General features: G+C 45.1%; 1 protein-coding gene across 1 annotated transcript; it reads right to left on the bottom strand.

Moving 5' to 3' along the window:
- Positions 1-13,915: 13,915 nt before the first annotated feature.
- BOLA3 (bolA family member 3) lies at positions 13,916-21,867 on the bottom strand. Its single transcript, NM_001035452.2, has 4 exons — positions 21,810-21,867; positions 19,098-19,221; positions 17,019-17,107; positions 13,916-14,338 (listed from the first exon to the last, which is right to left on the bottom strand). The coding sequence occupies exons 1-4, from the start codon at positions 21,861-21,863 to the stop codon at positions 14,273-14,275; spliced, it is 333 nt and encodes a 110-aa protein (NP_001030529.1). The 5' UTR covers positions 21,864-21,867; the 3' UTR covers positions 13,916-14,272.
- Positions 21,868-23,943: the final 2,076 nt, after the last annotated feature.

The raw sequence follows: 23,943 nt of genomic DNA, 5'->3' as shown, positions 1-23,943 counted from the left end.
TTCTGCATTTGAGGAAATGAATATGAAAAGGATTATTTTCCTACTTTGTCAAAGTCTATTTGGATAAAAATAGCAAAGGTGCTAAGATGTGTGCAGGCGAACCTCAGAGATATCGCAAGTTTGGTTCTAGATCACTGCAATAAAGTGAATATGATAATACAGTCACGTGATTTTGTTTTTGGTTTCCTGGTTCACATAAAAGTTATGTTTATGCTCCATTGAAGTTTAGCAAGTGTGAAATACCATTATGTCTGAAAGAACAACATACGTATCTATATTTTTAAAAATACTTTATTGCTAAAAAATACTAACCATCATCTGAGCCTTCAGCAAGTTAGGTCTTTTTGCTGGTGGAGGATCTTACCCCAATGTTGATGGCTACTGACTGATTGGGGTGGTAGTTTCTGAGAGGGGGATAGCTATGGAAATTTCTTAAAATAAGACAGCAATGAAATTTGCCACATCTATTGACCCTTCCTTTCATGGACAATTTCTCTATAGTATGCAATGCTGTTTGATAGCATTTTACCCACAGTTCAACATCTTTCAAAATTGGAGTCAATTCTCTCAAACCAGCCTTTGCCTTATCAATCAACTATGTGTATGTAATACTCTAGATTCTTTACTGTCATTTCAACAGTCTTTACAGTATCTTCACCAGGAGCAGATTCCATCTCGGGAAACCCCTTTCTTTGCAAGTTTGCAAATATTGCAAGTTTGGTTCCAGACTACTGCAATAAAGTGAATATAATAATAAAGTCACAAGACTTTTTTTGGCTTTCCAGTGCATATAAAAGTTATGTTTATGCTATACTGTAGCCTACTAAGTGTGCAGTAGCTTTATGTTTGAAAGAACAACATACCGACATCGATAAGAAGCAATCCTTCATCTGTGAAAAGTTTTATCATGAGATTATAGCAACTCAGTCACATCTTCAGGCTCCACTTCTAATTCCAGTCTTCTTGCTATTTCCACCACATCTGCAGTTACTTCCTCCAGGAACGTCTTGAACCCCTCAAAGCTATCTGTGAGGATTGGAATCAACTTCTTCCAAATTCCTATTAATATTGATGTTTTGACCTCTTCCTGTGAATCATGAATGTTCTTAATGGGATCTAGAATGGTGAAGCCTTTCCAATTCAGAGGGTTTTTAACTGACTTTGCCCAGATCCATCAGAGGAATCACTAACTATAACACCTGTGGCCTTACAAAATGCATTCCTTTTATTTTCTATCTGAACTTTAATAGATATTGCCAAGTTTTTCTTGTTTAGTTAAAATCAACTATGACTAATAAAATAAAAAATGTATTTCTTAACTACTAAAACTTGAAAGTCAGAATTACCCCTTGGCTGCAGAATGAGTGTTGTGTTGTATTGTTCGTGTGTACTCAGTCATGTCCGACTCTGCAACTCCACCAACTGTAGCCCGCCAGGCTCCTCTGTCCATGGGATTTTCCTGGCAAGAATATTGGAATAGGTTGCCATTTCTTCCTCCAAGGGATATTCCTGACCCAGGAATTGAACCCACCTCCTGCATTGCAGGCAGATTCTTTACCGCTGAGCCACCTGGGAAGTCCCGAGTTGGGTTAGCAGATATGAAAACAATGTTAATCTCATTGTATATCTCCATCAGAGCTCTTGGGTGACCACATGCATTGTCAATGAACAGTGATATTTCGAAAGGAATCTTTCTTCTTAATAGCAGTGAGTCTCAACAGTGGGCCTAAAATATTCCATAAATCATGTAATAAACAGATATGCTGTCATCCAGGCTTTATTGTTCCACTTGCAGAGCACAGGTAGAGTCAATCTAGCAAAATTCTTAAGGACCTTAGGATTTTTACAATGGTAAATGAGCCGGGTTTCACCATAAAACCACCAGATGCATTAGCACCTAACTAGTCTTTGAAGAATTGATGCTTTTGAACTGTGGTGCTGGAGAAGACTCTTGCAAGTGCCTTGGACTGCAAGGAGATCCAACCAGTCCATCTTAAAGGAGATCAGTCCTGGGTGTTCATTGGAAAGACTGATGCTGAAGCTGAAGCTCCAATACTTTGGCCACCTGATGCAAAGAGTTGACTCATTGGAAAAGACTCTGATGCAGAGAGGGATTGGGGGCAGGAGGAGAAGGGCATCCTTGGCTGGATGGCATCACTGACTCGATGGACATGAGTTTGAGTGAACTCTGGGAGTTGGTGATGGACAGGGAGGCCTGGCATGCTGTGATTCATGGGGTCTCGAAGAGTCAGACACGACTGAGCGACTGAACTGAACTGAGAGTCTTCGAAGCTCTTAAACTAGGCATTGATTTCTCCTCTCTACCTGTGAAAGTCCTAGATGGCATCTTCCTCCAAGATAAGGCTGTTTCATTTATACTGAAAATCTGTTGTTTGGTGAGGCCACCTTCAATGAATTATCTTAGCTACAGCTGCATAACTCAGCAGCTTCTACATCAGCAGTTGCTGCTTCCCCTTGTACTTCTATATTATGCAAATGGTTTCCTTCCCGAAACTTCATGAACCAACCTCTTCTAGCCTCACCCTTTATTTCTGCAGCTTTCTCATCTCTCTCAGCCTTCATAGAATTGAAAAGAGCTTAGGCCTTTGCTCTAGACTAGGCTTTGGCTTAAGGGACTACTGTGGCTGGTTTGATCTTCGATCCAGACCACTAAAACTCCATGACAGCACTAAGGCTGTTTCACATCACTTGTGTGTTCACTGGAGTAGCACTTTCAATTTCCTTCAAGAACTTTGCCTTTGCATTCACAACTTGGCTAACTGGCACGAAAGGCTCAGCTTTTGGCCTATCTTGATTTTTGACATAACTTCCTCACTAAATTATTTCTAGCTTTTGATTTAAAGTGAGAGATGTGCAACTCTTTCTTTAACTTGAACACTTGGAGGCCATCTTAGGGTTCAACTTCAATATTGTTACGTCTCAGGAAATGGGGAGGCCCAAGGAGAGGGATAGAGATGGGGAATGGCTTGTCGGTAAGCGGTCAGAAGACACACAATGTTTAGTTTGTGTAGTCTGCTGTCTTATATGGGTGAGGTGCATGGCTCCCCAAGCAATTACAATAGTAACATCAATCAGCCATAAAAAAAATGAAATAATGTCATTTGCAGCAATATGGATGAACCTGAAGATCGTCATACTGAGTGAAGTAAGGCAGAGAAAAATAAATATCATATGATAATTGCTTATATATGAAACCTTTAAAAAGAGGGGGTACAAATTAACTTATTTGCAAAAGAGAAGTAGAGTCACGGATGTAGAAAATAAAGTTATGGTTGCCAGGAGGGAAAGGTGGGGGAGGGATAAACCGGGAGATGGTTATTGACATATACACACTACTATATAAAATAGATGACTCGTACGGACCTACTCTCGGAGAAGGCGATGGCCACCCACTCCAGTACTCTTGCCTGGAAAATCCCATGGATGGAGGAGCCTGGTAGGCTGCAGTCCATGGGGTCACGAAGAGTCGGACATACTGAGCGACTTCACTTTCACTTTTCGCTTTCATGCATTGAAGGAAATGGCAACCCACTCCAGTGTTCTTGCCTGGAGAATCCCAGGGACGGGGGAGCCTGGTGGGCTGCCGTCTATGGGGTCGCACAGAGTCGGACACGACTGAAGCGACTTAGTAATAGTAGTAGTAAGGATCTACTCTACAGCACAGAAAACTCTTCTCAATACTCTGTAATGACCTATATTGGAAAAGAAGTTTTAAAAGAATATACACATTTACATCTATAACTGATTCACTTTGCTGTACAGCAAAAATGAACACATAAAATCAACTATAATAAAAAATTTTTAAATAGGAACATCAAAGATCACAGATCACAGATCATCATAACAAATACAGCAATGGTGAAATTTAAAAAAAATTTTAAACTATTGTAATTACTAAAATGTGACACAGAGATACAAAGTGAGCAAACGCTGTTAGGAAATGGTGCCCATAAGATGTTCTCAATGCAAGGTTGCCACAAACCTTCAACCTGCAAATAATGCAATATCTGCAAAGCACAATAAAGTGGAGACAGATAAAAACAAGGCATGCCTATATTTAATATCACTTTAAAAGTGTTTAAAAAATCAACAACACTGGAGTTTTTTCTACCCACAACTGTGACTATTACTGCAAGTTCTTCAGAATACTGCATAGGGACTTCCCTGGCAGTCCAGTGGCTAAGACTCCACACTCCCAATGTAGAGGGCCCAGGTTCGATCCCCAGTCAGGGAACTAGATCCCACATGGCCCAGATAAGAGTTCTCATGCTACAACTAAGAGCCAGCACAGCCAAATAAATACATAATAAATTAAAAAAAATACTGGATGGATGGCTAGCACCACAATACATATTTTATTTATTAATTATTAATGAATTATTTTATTTATTAATATTCCTTGACTAAGTTTTGACCCTTAGTCAAGTTTCTCCTGCTAAGATGAAGTTTTACATTCAAAGCTGCCAAGTCCCAATTTCCAACATACAGTATTTGAAATCTGATAAACATTTCTACCTTTGGCAGCATCTATAAATAACAAAAAGTTGGATTCTACCTCCTAATCATTTTTTCTGAATGAAAAAGCATAGTAGAGTGCTTCTGCTCCTTTATTTATATGCAGAGTTTGTCATAAACTGAAGCATGAATGTTACTTTTTGTAACTTAATAAATTGAACTATGCTAGTTTGCTAAACTTTGCCATTATTCACTTGGAGGAAATCTTGAACAAAACAAAATCTTACTCGAGTAAAGTAAGAAAATACTTACACTGGTACCAAATGGATAACTGGTGAAGATCATGGTTAGTTCATCATGATTTTCTCAGCATGTCTATGTGATCCCAAATGACTAACTGAAATCTGTAAAAGTTCGGTCAATCAACCTGTTGAGTTTTACATATAGCACCAGCTGAGTTCTCCACCAAATCGTAGATCAGACAGTCTAGACATGAAAACAGCACATGTCCACTTCTCAGTCACCTTGGTGCTGTTTCAGCTGGAAGTTTGGTGGCAGAAGCAGCTGTATTCAGCTCACACTTTCCCAGGCTAGGCTATAACTTGAATGCAGTGTGCCGATAACTACAGTTAAGACCTAAATTTAATTTTTTTTTTTAGCTTACTGAAACTTTTAAAAAGCAGTAAATGTAAGGGCTCACTTCAGAAAGTGTGATTAACTTTAGCCAGGATAAAATAAACATTTCTCACTGTCGTCAAAGAAATCTGACCACATAGGATTTGCATTCTTAAATTAGCACTGAAGTAGGAGGATGGATGGATAGTGAAACAGTCACATGCATAGTCAGCTACCAAATCCAGTGTTTAATTATTCTCAATAAAGAGATCTACCTAGAGATCACAGAGAACCAGTTATAAATGGGTCAGAAGGAAGGGTTAGGTTGAGACATATTCTCTTTTTTTTTTTTTTAGCTTTGAAAAATATTTACTCATGTCTGTCTTACTTTTAGATAGGAAAATTACCTTTTTGCCCCCACTTTATGGGCTTATTTCATAAGCACACATCAGAGGACCAGAAGATGTCAGGAGGGCCTCAGACTTGTTGCTCAGGGTGGCCTGTGTTTCTAGGTAAGTTAGTTGCAATCAGCTTACCGTTTACACTGGCTACCAAAGTGAAATGTAGAGGACTGTACTTACTGACAGCCCAACTTACAACTATGTTTAATATAATTTCTAAAGTTTTATAATTAAAATTTCTTTTGAATTATTATGCCTTTACTGACATGATATTGATAAAGCCACTTATCTAGATCCAGACCTCTTCAGGGGATTGTTTTAGTTTTCTTTTTTAAGTCTTGCAGAAAGAAAATGAGCTAACACTTAAATGATGGATATTTGTTTTAATGAGCCATCATGCTCATTAAACTAGTACATTAACTGCTTCTGACATATAATCAGATGAATGGAGACCAAAGATATTAAAATCTGACCTTCTTATATCATATTATGAGCTCATTTCCAAACTATTAACTACCAGAAAAAGTCTAGAATAGAGCAAGTTAACATTAGCTTTCAAAGAGACTGACTTGAAAAACATCCTGTTCTTTGAAGCTTATTTTTCTTTAGGACTTTGCAAATTTGATTCAGAAAATAGCTCAATTGGCTTGTACAGAACAAGTGTTGTGTGCATAAATTTATGGTCACTATTTTAAGTTGTAGCCTCTGCACCAAAAACAGATGAAGTCATGGGACAGTGAGTAAATAGTTCAAGATATTTTGTAGCTTCAGTTGCTTTGGTCAGTGCCTGAAGTGTTGGAAAAATTACTGAACAATTTCCAAAGCAACAGGAATTTCCATTTCTACCCAAGGTATTATTTTCTTCCAACAGTTCTCTGTTAAATAAAGAAAGGAAAATCTCAGCCTGTTTATAAAGTTTTCTTCCTTTATTTTACAGGTTAATAGTAACACATTTATGATAGGTACAGAGTGAAGGGGCAAAGTAGGTGATTAAATAGTTAATCCCACTAGAGGATTATATAGGTTAAAAAAAAAAAGTTATGAGAGACCCCTGGAAGTTAACAATCACTCAAGAAAGCAGGCTTGTATAGCAACAAAACCACGAAACAGTAGCATGAGACATTCCCCTAAACAATAAAACAATGGTGGAACGAGACCCACATCCTGCCCAGTGAGATCAGTAAGTTAATGATTCCTAGGACAGGGTCCTCTGAGAACATTAAAAACCAAAATATAGGGAAAAGATGACATTATACTGAAACCTAAGATGATTTACCAGTTTTAGTATATGTTGCTGGCTTTTTGCCCCTTTCCTTTGCACCATGACAGTCCTGGTTTGACCATGTAGGGACGAGAAAACTCCCCCACTTGGCATGGAGGAGGAGCTGATGATGGAAGTTTTATGTCTAATCAAGAATGAGGAAGAATTCTGGTAGTCTTCTTTCTCTCCCCACTTTTCCTTTGCTTATAGAAATGCAGTTCACCCAGCTTTCAGCGAGGTACTCCCTTGCCTCCCCATTTGTACCCCCTCACAAGTGTCCTATACTAATAAACTTTTCTTACCTGTCATTCTGCCTTTCACTGAATTCTTTTAGCACCAACACAGAACTTATGCTTTACTAAGTCCCAAAATGTGTTCTGCAGTTTCACTTACTGGTTAACAATGCGTGTGTTAAAGTCTTTCCCTTCTAACCTTGTTTATAAATCTATCAAATCCTACCCCAGACAACGCCTTCCTTTAAACTCATCCTGTTTGGGTGAAGCTGTTACTTCCTAAGGTCTGAAACTCGGGGCACTTGTTTTCTTTTTCATAATGTTAGAGCACGTGTGTGTGTGTGTGTGTGTGTGGTATCTAAGATGTGATTACCTAAGGTTTGCCATTAGAATAGTTTTCAATTGGCCAACTGCATTGTGACTCCTTTTGTGGTTTTGTTTTTGTTTTAAAATTGCTTTCAATCAATCACATCTATAATTTACCCCTCAGAATATATTTGTATGTACCGCTATTCAAACAGTCACCAAAAACAAAGAAATTCTGAGAAACTGTCTTGAGGGACAGAGGCCTAAGGAGACAGTAAGACTAAAAATAATGTGGTGTGGTGGAGGGGCTACCTGGCTGAGACATCAGGGAAAACAATGGAAACCTGAATCAACTTTGGGCTTTAATTTGTAATACTGTATCTGTATTGGTTTACTAACTGTAACAAATGTGCCATAAGAAAGTAAGCTGTTAATACGAGGGGAAAGTCTGAGAACTCTCTATACTATCTTTTTTTTTGGTAAATCTAAAACTGTTCTAAGAACAGTTATATAGGATTTCCCTGGTAGTCTCATGGTAAAAGAATCCACCTGCCAATGCAGGGGATATGAGTTTGATCCATGGTCCAGGAATATTCCATATGCCTAAGGACTGGACTGAACTGAACTGAACTGAAGGGCAGCTAAGCCCATGAGCCACAATCACTGAGCTCTGCGGTCTAGAGTCTGTTTGTCTAGAGCCCATGCTGTGAAACAAGAGAAGCCACGCAACAAGACTGTGCACTGCAGCTGGAGAGTAGACCCTGCTTGAAGCAACTAGAGAAAGCCCGAGTGCCCCAATGTAGACCCAATGTAGCCATTAAAAAAAAGGTTTCACTTGGACAAATAAAATTAGCTTTAAAACAAAAGGAAAGTTAGGCAAACTGTGCTGTGTGTGTGCTTCGTTACTCAGTCATGTCCAACTATTTGCAACCCCATAGACTGTAGCCTGCCAAGTTCCTCTGTCCGTGGGACTCTCCAGGCAAGAGTACTGGAGTAGGTTGCCATTCCCTTCTCCAGGGATAAACTGTGCTAAAAACTGCTTATAAAAAGCCAAAAGCCTAAAGTGAAGCAACAGAACTGGACATGGAATAGTGGACTGGTTCAAAATTGGGAAAGGAGTATACAAGGAATATACAAGGCTATATATTGTCACCCTGCTTATTTAACTTATAAGCGGAGTACATCATACAAAATGCTGGGCTGGATGACTCACAAGCTGGAATCAAGATTGCTGGGAGAAATATCAACAACCTCAGATATGCAGATGATACCACTTGAATGGCAGATAGTGAAGAAAAACTAAAGAGCCTCTTTATGAAGGCGAAAGAGAGCAAAAAAGCTGGCTTAAAACCCAGCATTCAAAAAATGAAGATCGTGGCATCCAGTATCACTTCATGGCAAATAGATAGAGAAAAAGTGGAAACAGGATCAGATTTCATTTCCCTGGGTTCCAAAATCAACGTGGACAGTGACTGCAGCCGTGAAATTAAAAGACTTTCTCCTTGGAGGAATAGCTATGACAAACCTAGGTGGTGGTGGTTGAGTTGCTAAGTCGTGTCCGACTCTTGAAACCCCATGGACTGTAGCCTGCCAGGCTCCTCTGTCCATGAGATTCTCCAGGCAAGAATACTGGAGTGGGTTGCCATTTTCTTTGCCAGGGGATCTTCCTGACTCAGGATTAGGAATCCAGGTCTCCTGCATTGCAGGCAGATTCTTTACCAACTGAGCTATGAGGGAAGCCCAATGACAAACCTAAACAGTGTATTAAAAAGCAGACATCACTCCGCTGACAAAACATCTGTACAGTCAAAGCTATGGTTTTTCTAGTGTCATACACAGATGTGAGAGTAGAAACAAGGAGGCTGAGCGCTGAAGAATAGATGCTTTGAAACTGTGGTGCTGGAGAAGACTCTTGAGAGTCCCTTGGACTACAAGGAGATCAAACCAGTCAATCCTAAAGGAAATCAACCCTGAATATTCATCGGAAGGACTGGTGCTGAAGCTGAAGCTCCAACACTTTGGTCATCTGATGACAACAGCCGACTCATTGGAAAAGACCCTGATGCTAGGAAAGATTGAGGGCAAGAGGAGAAGGGGGCAACATACGATGAGATGGTTGGATGGCATCACTGACTCAATCAATGGACACGAGTTTGAGCAAACTCTGGGAGATAGTGAAGGACAGGGAAGCCTAGAATGCTGCAGTTTACGGGGTCACAAACAGTTGGACACGACTGAGCAACTGAATAACAACAAAGTGATTAATTGAACTTCAGTTGTTTTAACTTCTTACATGTTTATCCATTTATCTGGTTATTCTGCTCCTAACAACCTTTTTGTTTTCGTAACTGCCAGGGAAGCTGCCTGCTGAATGAGACGCCAGGCTAACACAGACACTGGGTTTTGAATAAACTGCGTTTGAACAAAGGTCAACATGATTGTTTCTTTTTATTCTTTTTCTAAAAGAAATGAAACCGTCTGGCACCTTTTATTTGTATCCTCTTTTCTGTCTAATAAATATTACATTTTTCTCAAAAAATTTAAGTACATGAATGTTCCTTTAAATTCACAGTATCTGAGTATTTTATCACAACTTAAGAAGGGATCAGTTCCCTGAAATGAGGTGACAAACGGAAGGCTTGCACTTATCAACACTGGCAGAGCAAACAAACAAAAACGCGTCCAAAGCCGGCCCCGCGGGCGAGAGGTGGAGACCCCGCCGCGGCCCGGGGAGGGGCGCCGGAGCCCCGGGGAGGTCGGGACCCGGCGCGAGGGGGCGGGGGTTGGGCCTGGGGGCTGCGCTGAGCAGTGGCTGTGGACCGCAGCCCGGGGCTCCGCGGCGCGTCGACGGGTTTGAGTTGTCGCGAGCGAGCGCAGGGCGGGAACACGGACCGGCTCCATTCCCGGAGACTCTTTGCGGCTCCCCGGAGAAGGTCGAGGCTAGTGGAGGTCCGGCCCGTTGGCCCCGGGTCCCCCGGGTCTGACTCCGCGAGGGGCAGCGTGGCCTCCGCCCCGGTTGGGTCGGGGCTGCGCCGGGCTGGGCGCGGGGCGCGCACTGCCGCGGTCTACTCTGCAGTTAGGGACCTGGGGTTGCGCCCCCTGGACGCGGGAGGCGAGCGGGCCGACTGACGCATGCGCAGCAGCTCCCTAGAGGGACAAGGGGGCGGGCAGGGCCGGCCTCTCCCGGTGGGGTCAGGCCAAAGGGGGCTGAGTCCCTACTCCGGGGGCTCTAAGGAGTCCGTGGCGGTTCACGTCGAGTCTGTCTTCAACTTAGGCTCCGGCATCCACTAGCTGGTCTGACTGGGAGGGGCCAGGTATGGGTATTTTTAAAATACTACTCGAGGCAGTTCTGATTTGCACTAGGTTGACAGTCGCTGTCTTTATTTCCTAGTGTTGACTTGCTCTGAACTCGGAGTTACCAACGCCCCTCAAGACAGCTCCTAGGCCAATTTTTTCAATTTCCGCCTCTCCTTGACTGAGTCTCTTCATATTTCCCCATTTGAACCAGATTTATTTGCCCAGAGCTTTCCACCAGCCAGTAGCTGTCCTTTGATCTTACTCACCTTTTCCAGTCAGGATTCCCAAGAAAGGAAGTTGACTCTATTGACCCCCTGGCGCTGCCATTGTCTGGGTGGGACTTTGCGGCCCTAGTCCTCTCCCAGGCTGCAGGCCAGCCTGTCCCACAACTGCTAGTTGGGTGCCCTGATCCCAGTAAGAGGGGCATCGCAGGAGCCCCTCTTAACAAAACAGGAAGGGGGGCAGAGGACCTGGCAATGTCCTTTACTTAGGTTGATTTGCTTAGTTAGCTTGGATTTTCCACAGGAAAACTATACACTGTTTTTAAAAGGACATTTAACTCAAAAAATGTATCATCTTAATTCAGCAGTTTCCATAAGTAGCCCTTAATCTAAGCTCTAGGAATTGGCTGTATCAGATGCAGTGTAATATATACTGTGGCTGCTAACATTAAACAGTTTCTTCCTATTCAGTCAGCTAAAAAGAAATACTGTGATTCCTCTCCCAGCTTGCCTTTTAATTTGGGAGTATGTGGTGAAGCAGAGGGAAGATCGTAGTTTCTCTAGTGCCACCACGCTCCTACCAGACTTTCTCTCCCTCACCTTTTCCTGCAGTTGAGCACGACTGTTGTCTCGTCCCCCTCTCTGCTTTGGAAAATAGAACCCCTACTTCTTTTGGCAGTTTTCCTCCCTCCACTCCAAACCAGAGTCCGGAGGCAGGCTCAGTGTCCTCTAACTCCTGATCAGTCCAGGTGGCCCCTGATTAGAAGCCCTCCCTAGCATCCTTTGAAGCGGAAGTTGGAAGGGAAGTTTGTCCTTTTCATGCTGCTGCTAAGTCGCTTCAGTCGTGTTCAACTCTGTGCGACCCTATAGACGGCAGCCCACCAGGCTCCCCCGTCTCTGGGATTCTCCAGGCAAGAACACTGGAGTGGATTGCCATTTCCTTCTCCAATACAGGAAAGTGAAAAGTGAAAGTGAAGTCGCTCAGTCGTGTCCGACTCTTTGCGACCCCATGGACTGCAGCCTACTAGGCTCCTCCGTCCATGGGATTTTCCAGGCAAGAGTACTGGAGTGGGGTGCCATTGCCTTCTCCTGTCCTTTTCATGAGGTATACATTAAGATTGTAAAATTAAGAGCTACTGGCGGTATAGTCAGTTGTATACTGACAGCATGTGGTGAACGCTGATTTACAGTGAGAGACAATAAAGTGAATCTGCAGAGAGCGGACAGGAGAGGCAGGGAGCCCCAAGTGGTGGTGGCAGTGGTCCTGACATTTAGCTGTAGCCCTGTCCTTTCTGCAGTTTGGCTTTTCAGCCCTTCCTTTAATATGTGTAATTCCCAGTGTTGTCCTAGTAATGCACATGTGTATCAATTATCTATTGCTGCATAAAAATTTATCCCAGAATGTTATAGTTGGAAACAACAAACATTATCTCACGGTTCCTATCAGTCAGGAATTGAGGAGTAGCCTAGCTGAGTAGTTCTGGCTGTTTGCAGTCAAGGTGTCCCCTGGGACTACAGTTTTCTGAAGACTTCACTGTAATGGACTTGGAAGGACCCACTTCCAGGATGAATGGCTCACTGACTGTTGGAGACGCCTTGCTCCTCATCACCTGGACCTCTCCACAGGCTGCTTGAGTGTCCTCACAATACGGCAGCTGCCTTCCCCCAGAGCAAAGCTGGCCAAGAGAGCAAGGAGGAGGCCTCAGTGCCTTTTATGACCTAGTCTCTGACGCTGCACACTGTCACTTCCACCTTAATCTGTTCTTTAGAAGCAGATCACTGTGTCCAGCCCACCCTCAAGAGGATAATTAGGCTCCACACAAGTAATCAACCTGTATCTAATTCTGTGGTCTCTCTGTTCTCACTGACCCCTGCCTCCTCATCTCTGGGACTTAGGTGATTCCTCACTATGCCACCTAAAAGCTGTCCTCCAGGGTGTGTGGCTCTTTCGGGGTGCTGTGGGCCCTTAGGAATTCTCTTTTATCCTTTCTTCTCAACTCTGATATAACTGAATGAATCTGTTCTCTGTAAAAGTCCGTTCTGCCTTGGCAGGACACCAATCCCTCCCCTATACTGTGGGATTAGAGAACAATTTTAAACCAAAAAATGAGGGCACAGTATATGAAAGGAACATTTAAAATTTGTGCTGCTCCAGAGCTCAAAGTTGTTTTACCTACATATTTTTATTTCTTAGGGAGGTAAGAGGAATCTTAAGAACTGATAGTGACCAATGATTTCTCTGCTGGTCAGTTCCATGGAACACACAGGAGTTTGAGGAAGGAGTGGATGGTCAACCTCCCATCACCATGGTGATGGGTCACGTGGACAGAGTGTCAGTGGATGTGATTTCTCAGCTTTCCAGCGGGGAGGCGGGAGCAGGCGGGCAGGAGCTGCATGCACTGTGCGGGGCAGGTGAACCCATCAGGGCTCTTGTTTGTAAGCATCAGACACTGACTAGGCCAGTGTGAGCAGAAAAGAATTTAGTGAAAGGACATGGGGATAATCGTAGAATTTCTGGCAACACTGACGAAGCAGCTTCTGAAAATGGACTGGAAGAGGAAGACAAAGCCCAAATCATGTTGCAGACAGCGTGATACCACCATGGACTCCAGAGATGATGGCCTATGACACAGCCACCTCCCAGAACACTGGACATTGCTGCCACAGCTGCCAAAATGGACAGGCCACTGCCCCTGCTTCACAGCGTCACTCGCTCCCAGCGCAGAGCTCAAGGCAGATCCATCTGATTGGCTGAGTCTAGATCATCTGCCTGTGCTTTGTTTGCCAAAGAGCTAGGAAGGCAAGCTTTTTCAGCTTCTGTCATGGGAGGTGGGCTCAACCTTCCACCAGGGTGCAAAGGGTGGGGGATCTTCACTCCTCAGAATCCAGAGGGTCCAGGCTCATTCTGGTAAGAAGTTTGGAGGGAAAGGGAAAGAGAGTGGTAAACTAAGGGAAGAGCAAAACCAAAGTCTTTCCTTTCTTTTCAGTAAGATGAAGGGACTGGAGCAGTTTCATAGAAGAGAAGAAACAAGAAAGTTTCTTGACAAGGAAGCTTCCACTCCATTCTGCCTCTAGCATCAGGACAGAACTGTTCAAAAGACAAGACCAGTTTGAATAAAAGGACATGTTTTGGAAATAAAGGAACTAAAAGCATTAGTCATGACCCTTCAAAAATTTCATATAGTCTTTCTTGGTCTGCTTCTATTCATTACATTATACCCATGTTAAGAATGTTGCCTAGGCACAGAGCAGGATTCAGTACATATTTTGTAATGAAAAAAATTTTTACTTATCTGTTGCCTTTAATTTAATATCTAAATAGATAGCATATTCTTCTATAATTACAATATGGAAATGTCTATGAACAAAATAGATAAGTTTTTTGTCATATGCTGAGGAAGCACGGTGGTAGGAAGAGTCATCCGAAGTTTTAGCAGTAGCATCAACACAGCCAGGGTATGGTCAGTGTTTGGGGACAGAGGTAAATATCCGCAATCCATGCATACCTTTAATTTCTTCTTTTAGTGCCTAAGGAAGCAGAAGAGCATCATCATTGTTTTGTATTTGACATTGATTACAGTAAGTCTCTACTGGAATATTTTTATATATTAATAGCTTTATCTCTGTAGGACACTTTGCACACACACTTTCTTTAAACAATCTTCACCTTTTTTTTTTTGGAAAACACTTTTTTTTGGAATCACTAAGTTCACTCAAAAATCAAAAGGCATAAAAAAGGCATGTTCTGAAGTCTCCCTCCCACAGTTGTCCCCGTTTCCACCTCCCTCCCAAATATAAAACTGTTGTTACTTGCATGTGTATCTTTCTGAGAATTTAAAAAATGCATATTCAAGTTAATATGAATATATATTCCACCCCACTACCTTTCTAAAACACAAACGATGGCATGTCAAACACACCGTTCCACACTCTGCGTTTCCCCCTAACGTAAGGTCTTTCCGTATCAGGCCCCTCATTCTTTTCGGTATCAGCATAGTGTTCCATTACATGCATTCTAACTTTTTAGGCTGCCCCGGTGAAGAGCTTCTAGGCTGCTCCTTGTGTTTTGCTCTTTGAGCAAAGAACGGCTGTTCTTTAAAACCACACTGAGGAGGCGTCCCTGGTGGCTCGGTGGTAAAGAATTCGCCTGCCCTTGCAGGAGATGTGGGTTTGATCGCTGATCCAGGAAGATCCTGCATGCTGCAGAGCAACTAAGCCCATACGCCGTAACTACTGAGCCTGAGCCTAGAGCCTAAGAACCGCAAGTGCTGGACCCCGTGCACCCTAGAGCCTTGCTGCCCAAGAGAAGCCACCACCACCAGAAGCCCTCCCGGCAGAGCCTGAGCGTAGCCCCCGCTCGCCACGACCAGAGAAAGGCCCTTGTAGCAAGGAGGACCCAGCTTAGCCAAAAATAAATAAATGAAAAAAAATTATATTAAAAAAAAACCCCACACTGGGAGTGCCCTGGTGGTCTAGTAGTTAAGAGTCAGCACTTTCACTACGGAGGCCTGGGTTCAATCCCTGGTTGGGGAACTTGAGATTTTGCAAGCTGAGCAGCTCAGCCAAACTTTTTAAAAATTACTTGAATAAAAGAAAAAAATATACATAGCTTCATGTAAAAATATTTTTTAAACGAAACCATGCTCATCAGCACCAATTCGCCAATGTTACTCTAGATCAGAATAAATCAAGTTGTAAATTAGGAGGTTTGTTTAAGGCCACAAATGATGTCAGGGCCCGAGTGTAAATGAGGAACCACAATCAAATAGATACTTAGTCCCTGCAGCACCAGGACCTGAACGAGGCGGAGGTCAGGCTCAGGCCTTCCTCCCCTGCCGACCCTGCTCCCGTGGTGGTGGGTCATGCTGTGTAGCTGCCCCGGGTTAAAGGTTCACCAGTACCAGGAGGTGAACTCTCTCAAGTGGAAAGTCTTTCAGGCATTAAACACTGAATTTCTCTGTAAAATAATAACCAAACCCAGGCCAGCTCTCCTTTCCCTCTATCAACTATGCTCCAATATAAAATAAAATTTACGAAAAAAGAAAACAGATGCAGGGCTGGCCTGCAGAGTCGGCTTCCTAGGGCAATGACAGACAAGTAAGCAAGGTGATCCAGCAAGGATGGGACCAGAGAGGGCGCATGTTCAGTAGGGGCCCACAGGAAACTTTGAGCCCAGGATGACACAGATGACGTTCTCCCAAGCGGGGGCGATTGCTGTCCTGCCCCTTGGACTTGGTGCAGGCTCCTCGCAGTGCTTACGGGTAAGATGGTGACGGCCACTGATGTTTCTGAAGGGCTCACCATGCATCAGATACTCTTCTCAGTGCTTTACATGACTTTACCACTAATGCCTCCAAAGAGGCAAACCCTGTTACTCTCCCTGTTACAAATTAGGAAATTGAGGGAGCATGTGAGCCCAGCAAAGAAGTGAGGGAGGCGCAGCCCAGGCAGGAGGTCTGATCAGGGCCAAGGGCCAGAAGCATGGAGAGACCAATGGCCGGGGGCCGGAGGGAGGGTCCATGCCAAGAAGGGTGGGAAAGGCCTGGAAGAGTCGTTTGGAACACCTGGATTTGACTTTCGTGGCCAGAGCTGTGCTTTACAAAAGTTACACTAGTTTACAAAGTCCAACTTTCCAGAACGATAAACACACTGATGGAGGGGTTGAGTTTACAGACATAGGTGCAAGGGTCAAGGCTGGTATAAATTTAAAGTGAAATAAGCACAGATAATGAATACACTGGGCCTTAATCAGGTTAAATCTGATATTCCAGCCCCCTGCTGTTGTCATTGGGTCTGGGACAGCTGGAGCAGCTCTCAATCAGGCCATGCCTCAGTTTACCCACCTGTAAAGTAGTCCTAAAAGAGGCTTAAATGAAACCTTCAAATCTACAAGAACATGTATCTTTTTTTGTCTTATGTTTACAAACACTATTCAATATGCAATAATAACAGTAAACCTTGGTAGCACTATACAGGGAAATATAAAATAACTATTGGGTGGCCTGTTTTCCATTTTGAATAACATTCGTATTTGCCTACAGTACAATCCCAGATAGTTTCAGTTTATATTTTTCTCGATCCTGAGTCCTGTTCACATGATGTGGTGCTGCGTTATGCTTTCCTAGGATGGATAGTGCAATATTGTCTCCACTCGCAGGCCCTTTCAGATGCAGAGACGTGACAGAGAATCACTGCTGCCTCTACTGACCTGATTAACCATCTGGTGCTGCTGGACAGTTCTCTTCTCCTTAAATTCTTCTGATTCAATTTTAATTTCATACATTGCCCCACAGCCTCCTGAAATAAATGTCATTTGAAAGTGTTTCAGTTATTAAGTTACAGCAGCCACAGTTCCTTATGTCCTTGAATAAGTACCACACAATCCAAAGAAGGTCTGAATGTCATCATTCAGCAGAAAGCTGCTAAGATTGTTAGACAACCATGGCTTACAATCTGACCCTGACCTCCTCCTGGCAGGCTGCCTCAATCCCAAATGTGCTCTTCCTTCTGCAAAGCACTTGTATCTGGTACCCAGCATTACTGCTTCCAGGGTAGGAAAGATAAGGCACAAAACACGCAAAGCCTAAGAAATGTCAGTTGCCTACTAGTTCCTTTTATTAAGCCAGCAAATGCCATGGAAGAAGGTGGGAGGGACTGAATTTCCATGTCCCACTTCCCAAAGGACCAGTAATTGGTATTTTTAAAAATGCAAAAACACATTAAAATCTGATTTGAAAACCACATGCAGTCGTATCTGAAAGTAAAGGAATAAGGAAGTGTGAAAGAGATGATCCGAATGCTATCATTCAGCAGAGAGCTGAATGATATGGACACAGCATTACAATAAACAGTGAAGACGTGCTAATCACAGAGTTGGGCTCTCCAGCACCCCTGCTCTACAAGCTGAATTAAAGATTTCTTCCCGGGGCTGTGGCAGGTAAGAGACAGCTCTCAAAGCAGAGTTTGTGTGGACCCATCTACCCCTACACCAAGCTTTGTCTCCATGTGGCTAGAGAGCTAGGGCTGATGAATGATAACAATAAAATGTGCTGCTCTAGCATGAAACAATTCAGCAAGAAAGTGCCATTCATTCAATAGGCTTTGTTAAGCTTTTCTTTGCTTCCCTGGTGGCTCAGACGGTAAAGTGTCTGCCTGCAATGCGGGAGACCCGGGTTCGATTCCTGGGTCGGGAAGATCCCCTGGAAAAGGAAATGACAATCCACTCCAGCACTCTTGCCTGGAAAATCCCATGGGCAGAGGAGCCTGATAGGCTACAGTCTATGGGGTCGCAAATAGTCGGACACGACTGAGCGACTTCACTTATATGTTCTAGGAGACTAAGCTTTGGCTAAACCAAGCTTCCCAGCCTTGATCCCCTTTCTGCACTCTACCAGGACTAGGCAGAGCCAGAGCAGAGGTCAAGTTCCAGCTCTGCCCTAACTGGGCCTGTGGCAGGTACAAGACTGGTGACATGAAGACCTCAGCATTGTCCTGGGACCCCTGCAGAGGGCTCACTCAACCTGCCATTCTAACAGATCTTTAGATTGGTTCATTTCCTGTAGTGACCAGGATAAAAGGACTCTCTGAACTTTCTCCTAATCCTTGTAAAAGTTATGTTCTCAGAGAAGCCAGTGAGCCCTAGAGTAATGGAGAGTGATAAAGACTGTCTGGGTGTGGGAATCACCAACTCTTCCACAGGCGTGTCTGGATAAAGGCCTTATCTTTCCTGTCCAATGGGGGCAGATGTTGATTGCCCAGCCTGTTCCTAATACACAGTCAACCTGAACTTCTGAGGCCCCAGCGGTCATTCGAGAAAGGCGGGGCCTGGCTAGGGCTGGTCACTGGGCTCAGGACAGTCTCCCTGGGTCCTGATTCTGCCGCCACCTCCCTGTGAAGGGCCAGGCAAGTTCTTTGGCCTCTCTGGACTCATTCTTCCTGGAATCTGTTCCAGCTCTGGCATTCTAGGGTATCAGAAGAATGTGGGAAAATTAAAGTCTGGCTCATCTCAAAGTCAAACTGAAGACTGGAGCTGAGCCCCACAGTGACTGAGAGGAATCTAATCTGAGCCGGGCCAGGTTGGCAACCATGAGTCCTCGAAGTTCCCTGCTGAAGTCTCTGCATTCCCACCTCCACCCTTTCTGGGAGGCGAGGCCAAGGTCTATCTGTCCAAAATCCGTACATCCTGAGAAGCCACTGGTGGTGGGTATCCTCCAAGTCCCCTGCCCTCTTCCCCTCCAGCGAGTAAAATCCTACCAATTTCTGTGGGAAAGATGAGAGAAGACCTTACCTGAAATGTCAGTGACTTTGATAGCTGTAGCTCGAGGAAACTTTTCTTTGAGAATCTGGGTCACCTTGAGCTCCGCCTCGGTCTGTGAGGCAAACATGCGCTGGGCCCAGTGGAGAAGAGGAAGCTGCCACAGAACAGAGGAGAGTCACTGTGCAGGCCCCTCTGACCTCCCCTGCAAGGCAGGGCCCTGGGCTAAACTGGGGGCACTGCATAGCATCGGATGCCCATTTAAGTTCCCCAGGATGCAGAATAAACTTTTTTTGAGGGAGGAGTGGAATTGTAAACAACTAACTTGGACTCCAGAGATAACAATTTCCCTAAGTTCATTCAACAGATGTTTATTCCTCATGATAGTGAGGTGCCTGAAGCACCAAGTGACATTCCCAAGGTTGGATCCCTTAGTAAGATGCAGACCCGGAGAGGCCAGGCATGCCCTGCTTGGGCAAGCATGCCACTGACCATGTACTAATGGGACCAAATAGCACCCACCCTTTAGGCTTGATTAACATTCCATATTCTCTCCAGTGGGGTATAACCTTGTGACCTACTGCTCAATAAGGCAGCTATTCTCTGCAATTCTTACTGGAAAGAAGAAACAGAATTCTATGAAAGGATCTGAAAGAGGAACATTTTTAGATTTTTTACCATTGGAAGTAACATTCTTCCCTCCCCCAGTGACTACCCTAAGGAGCCAGTGCTTCTGATGGGAATGTGTCTCAACCCTTAGGGATGTAGATGCAGAAAATCATGTCAGCAGCCCCTTGGCTAGGTTAAGCACATGCTGAAAAGAGAGACTGAAAATAGCATGGCAGGGACTTGCCTGGAGATCCAGTGGCTAAGACTCTGCACTTCCAATGGAGGGGGCCTGGGTTCGATCCCTGGTGGGGGAACTAGATCCCACATGCAGCAACTAAGAGTTTGCATGCTGCAACTAAAACTCCTGTATGCTGCAACAAAGATAAAAAAATTCTGCAGGCTTCAGCTAAGACCCAGTGCAGCCAAACAAATAAGTAAAAACAAATACTGAAAAAAAGAAAATAGAGTATGGCAGGGCTTCAGTGTCAGGGTAAAGATTTTGGACTTTTTACACAGGCTTCTTGATGCCAATGTAACAATGCCTTTTGAAGCAAGTCAGGAAAGATTCCTAGATAAGAGTATCCTTAAAAAGGGAATAGTACCAGGCTCCCTGGCTGGAGGAGGATGGTGGGTGGAGTGCTCTTCACATGCTGGTGCTGAAGGTACCATCCCTTCACCCCCTCAGTCTTGCCCATCCTCAGGCCTTTTCTGATGGCCTAGAGCAGGGTCCTGTGTTATAGAACTTCAGAGCACCTTCTTTAAAATACCCTGTGCACTGACTCTTTCACCAATTGGTCTTAGAGGCCAAGACATGGGTCTGTCCTGCTACTGCAGTCTTCCAGAACTGAGCCAGGGCAGGCCCCCAGGAGAACTTGAGTGATGGATGAATGAATGAATGAGCAGGGGTGAAAATCCATACAATTCAGGGCATATGTACTGTGTGGTCAGTTGCTCAGTCGTGTCTGACTCTTTGCGACCCCATGGACTGTAGCCAGCCAGGCTCCTCTGGCCTTGAAGATTCTCCAGGCAAGAATACTGGAGTGGGTTGCCATGTTCTCCTCCAGGGGATCTTCCCAACCCAGGGATTGAAGCCAGGTTTCCCGCATTGCAGACGCATTGTTTACCGGTTGAGCCACCAGAGAAAATGGGCATATGTACCAGGTACCCGCAAAGAAGTCCTGATTCTAGCAGGCAGCTGAAAATGCAGGTCAGGAGAAAGATCTGGAGGGACACTGAGTGCTGTTCAGAGGGACAGAAGCTTATGTTGTGGACCTGGGTAAGGCTGGGTGGACGGGAGACCTCCTCTGAAAACAGTGCCCTGGAGGTGGGGATGGGGGCAAAGGCAGAGGGTAGCCAGGTGGCAGGCAGGGTAGCCAGGTGGCAGGCAGCGCAGCAGTCATTAAAGGGTGAGAGTGGGGTTAGCACTATGACTCCTTGGGAAAAGTCTTTCCCTCATCTCTGCTGATCTACAGACAGCGGCCTTTAAACCAGCAATCTACTGACAAAACCCCTGGAATGTCGACTGTCCACAAGGAAAGTCACCAGCAGCAGTGCCCTTCATGCTTGGGGGAGGCAGGTCCAAGAGAAGGAGGAATGTGAGAGGAAAGCAAAAGAAATGGATGGAGTGAAGGAAGAATGAATCAGCAACGGGGACAGAAAATTAGGAGAGCATATGGTGAGTGCCCTCTACTGGCTCCCTACTCCAGGAGTGTGAGATTTGGAAAGGGTCAAGGTCACAGAAGCCAGGAGGACGTTCCGGAGCCCTGACTCAGTCACAGGAACCAGCACGCACGCCGCGACTCCAGGCTCTGACTCCTTGTCTTCGGCTCGGTAAAGCAACATTGCCTTTTCCGTGCCTGCTGTATTACGACTGTTTATGTATCCGTTCCCTCGGCCTCAACCCCCACCCCGTTGGGGAGCTCCCCCAGCACGCGCCGGGCCTGACACTTCTCTCAGTACCCGTGGCGGGGCCACTGAATGAATGAAGCAGCGAATCAATGAATGAGAGAAAGGAAGGCGAAGCTCCTGGCCCGGTGCGTCGCCCTCCGCAGGCCGTCTCTCCAAATCCCGCCCGCCCCGCGGTCCCAGCGCAGTTCCTGCCCCGGGGAGAGTGGCTCGGTCCCCGTCCGCGCTCACCCGGCGGGTTCCCCGAAGCAGAGGCACTGCCGCGGCCGGGCTCCACGCCGCCATGCCCGGCCGACGCGGCCCGCCGTCCGAGGTTGCCGCGTCGCCCGAAAGACGCGGAGTCCGGGACCAGAGCCGCCGCCGCCACGGGCGAGGCCGCCCCCTGCTGTCCGGAGGCCGCGAGCCGCCACGCACGCCCAGGACGCCCAGGGCCCCGCCGTCTGCCCTCTCACCTGGCTTCCTCTGCCTCCCAGCCCTCGCCTCCAGTGGGTCCTTCCGCCTCGGCCTAGAAGCCGGTGCTCGGACTCTCCCTCGCCACAAGGACCCTGGTGCCATAGGTGGAACGCCCGTATTCCTACTCTCCACCAGAAAACCTGCTGCTAAACGGAGGAGCTTCGACTTCTCGCTCCATGGGGGACCTGGGGGAGGATTTTAGGCAGGGGAGTCGTTTTCAGATTTGGGCTTTAGAAAGATCACTGGTCCCTGCGAAGAGCGGGGACAGTCGCAATGGTCCAGAGACTAAAGGCCTGAACAGCAGCAGGAATGGGAGGAGTGGACTCAGACACCTGGGAGGTGAATGAATGGACTGGAAGACGGTATTGGCGGGAGAGGCGATGAAGGTCAGGGATGACTCTCAGGTTTCTGGCTTGGACAGTGAAATGGGTAGGGGAGGACTAGGTTTGGGGTGAAGAGGGTCGACTAACTCAGTTTTGGATATCCCTGAATTTAAGGTGCCTGCAGGAAATGGCTCAGCAGAAGAGCCACTTGAGCCACAGACTTTGGATAGCCTGGCAAACTCTTGGAGTTGTTTTGCAAAATCCAAACACCACTCCCATTCCCTGGAAAGCTCAACCAACAGATCAACTGGAAGCTAAGGAATGATATTGACCTTTCCTGACCCTCCTGACTTGAATCAACTAAAACTTTGACAACTTTTGCCCCCGTTCTAGACTGAATTCTCCTTGGCCAAGCCCCTTCATGAATGTGCATATAGCCTTAGCTTAAAATTTCTCCGCTTTTGGTCTTGGGGAGATATTGTGTTCTCCTTACTTGTTGTTGTCTGATCACTAAGTCATGTCCAATCCTTTGAAACCCCATGGACTGCAGCATGCCAGGCTTCCTTGTCCTTCACTATCTCCAAGGGTTTGCCCAAACTCATGTCCACTGTGTCAATGATGCCATCCAACCATCTCATCCTCTGTCACCCACTTTTCCTCCTGCCCTCAATATTTCCCAGCATCAGCATCTTTTCCAGTGACTCGGCTCTTCACATCAAGTGGCCAAAGTATCAGAGCTTCAGCTTCAGCATCAGTCCTTCCAATGAATATTCAGGGTTTATTCCTTTAGGATTGACTAGTTTGATTTCCTAGCTGTCCATGGGACTCTCAAGTCTTCTACAGCACCAAAATTCGAAAGTATCAATTCTTCGGCACTTAGCCTTCTCAACTGAAATATAGCCTTCGTTATTACTGGACTGCTTGTACCTCCCTATGTAAATTGTGCAAGATGGCTTATGTGGTAACCAACTCATCTTTTAAAGTCAGTTCAAGCCTTGTCTTCTGATCAGTCATATTCTGTTCAGCACCAATAAGATAATATGTCACAGAGAAACCTTTTGTCTCCTGTAGATAGGTTGCCTAAGCCTGAAATAACCTTTTTACTTGCCTTTTAAGCCTTTTCATTTCTGTAGCCCTTTGGAACTCTCCTTTACTGGCTAGATGAGATGCTGCCTGAATTAAAAGTCAATAAAGGCAATTAGATTTTTTAAATTTACTGTTGAGTTTTCTTTTTATTATTTTGATCCTCATAATTTTTCCTTTCATCAGTGCTAATGCTCAATTGCATCCAACTCTTTGCAACCCCATGGACTATAACCTTCCGGGCTCCTCTATCCATGGGATTTCCCAGGCAAGAATACTGGAGTGGGTTGCCATTATTTCCTCCAGGGGATCTCCCTGACTCGGAGATTGAACCCATGTCGTGCGCAGCTTCAGCATTTGGCAGGCAGATTCTTTACCAGAGCCAGCTGGGAAGCCCCAGTTTCTCCTTTGCATTACTATTAATAGCCTCTTTTTTTTTTTCTTTGCTTGATTCTTTTAACAATTAGGGTTGGTGGGATTAGGGATAATTTACAAACTTTCAATTT

The sequence above is a fragment of the Bos taurus genome, chromosome 11 (assembly GCF_002263795.3).
Source record: "Bos taurus isolate L1 Dominette 01449 registration number 42190680 breed Hereford chromosome 11, ARS-UCD2.0, whole genome shotgun sequence".
NCBI lineage: Eukaryota > Metazoa > Chordata > Mammalia > Artiodactyla > Bovidae > Bos > Bos taurus.
The sequence above is the reverse complement of the archived record's forward strand: the minus strand, read 5'-3'. Positions and strand labels throughout refer to the sequence as shown.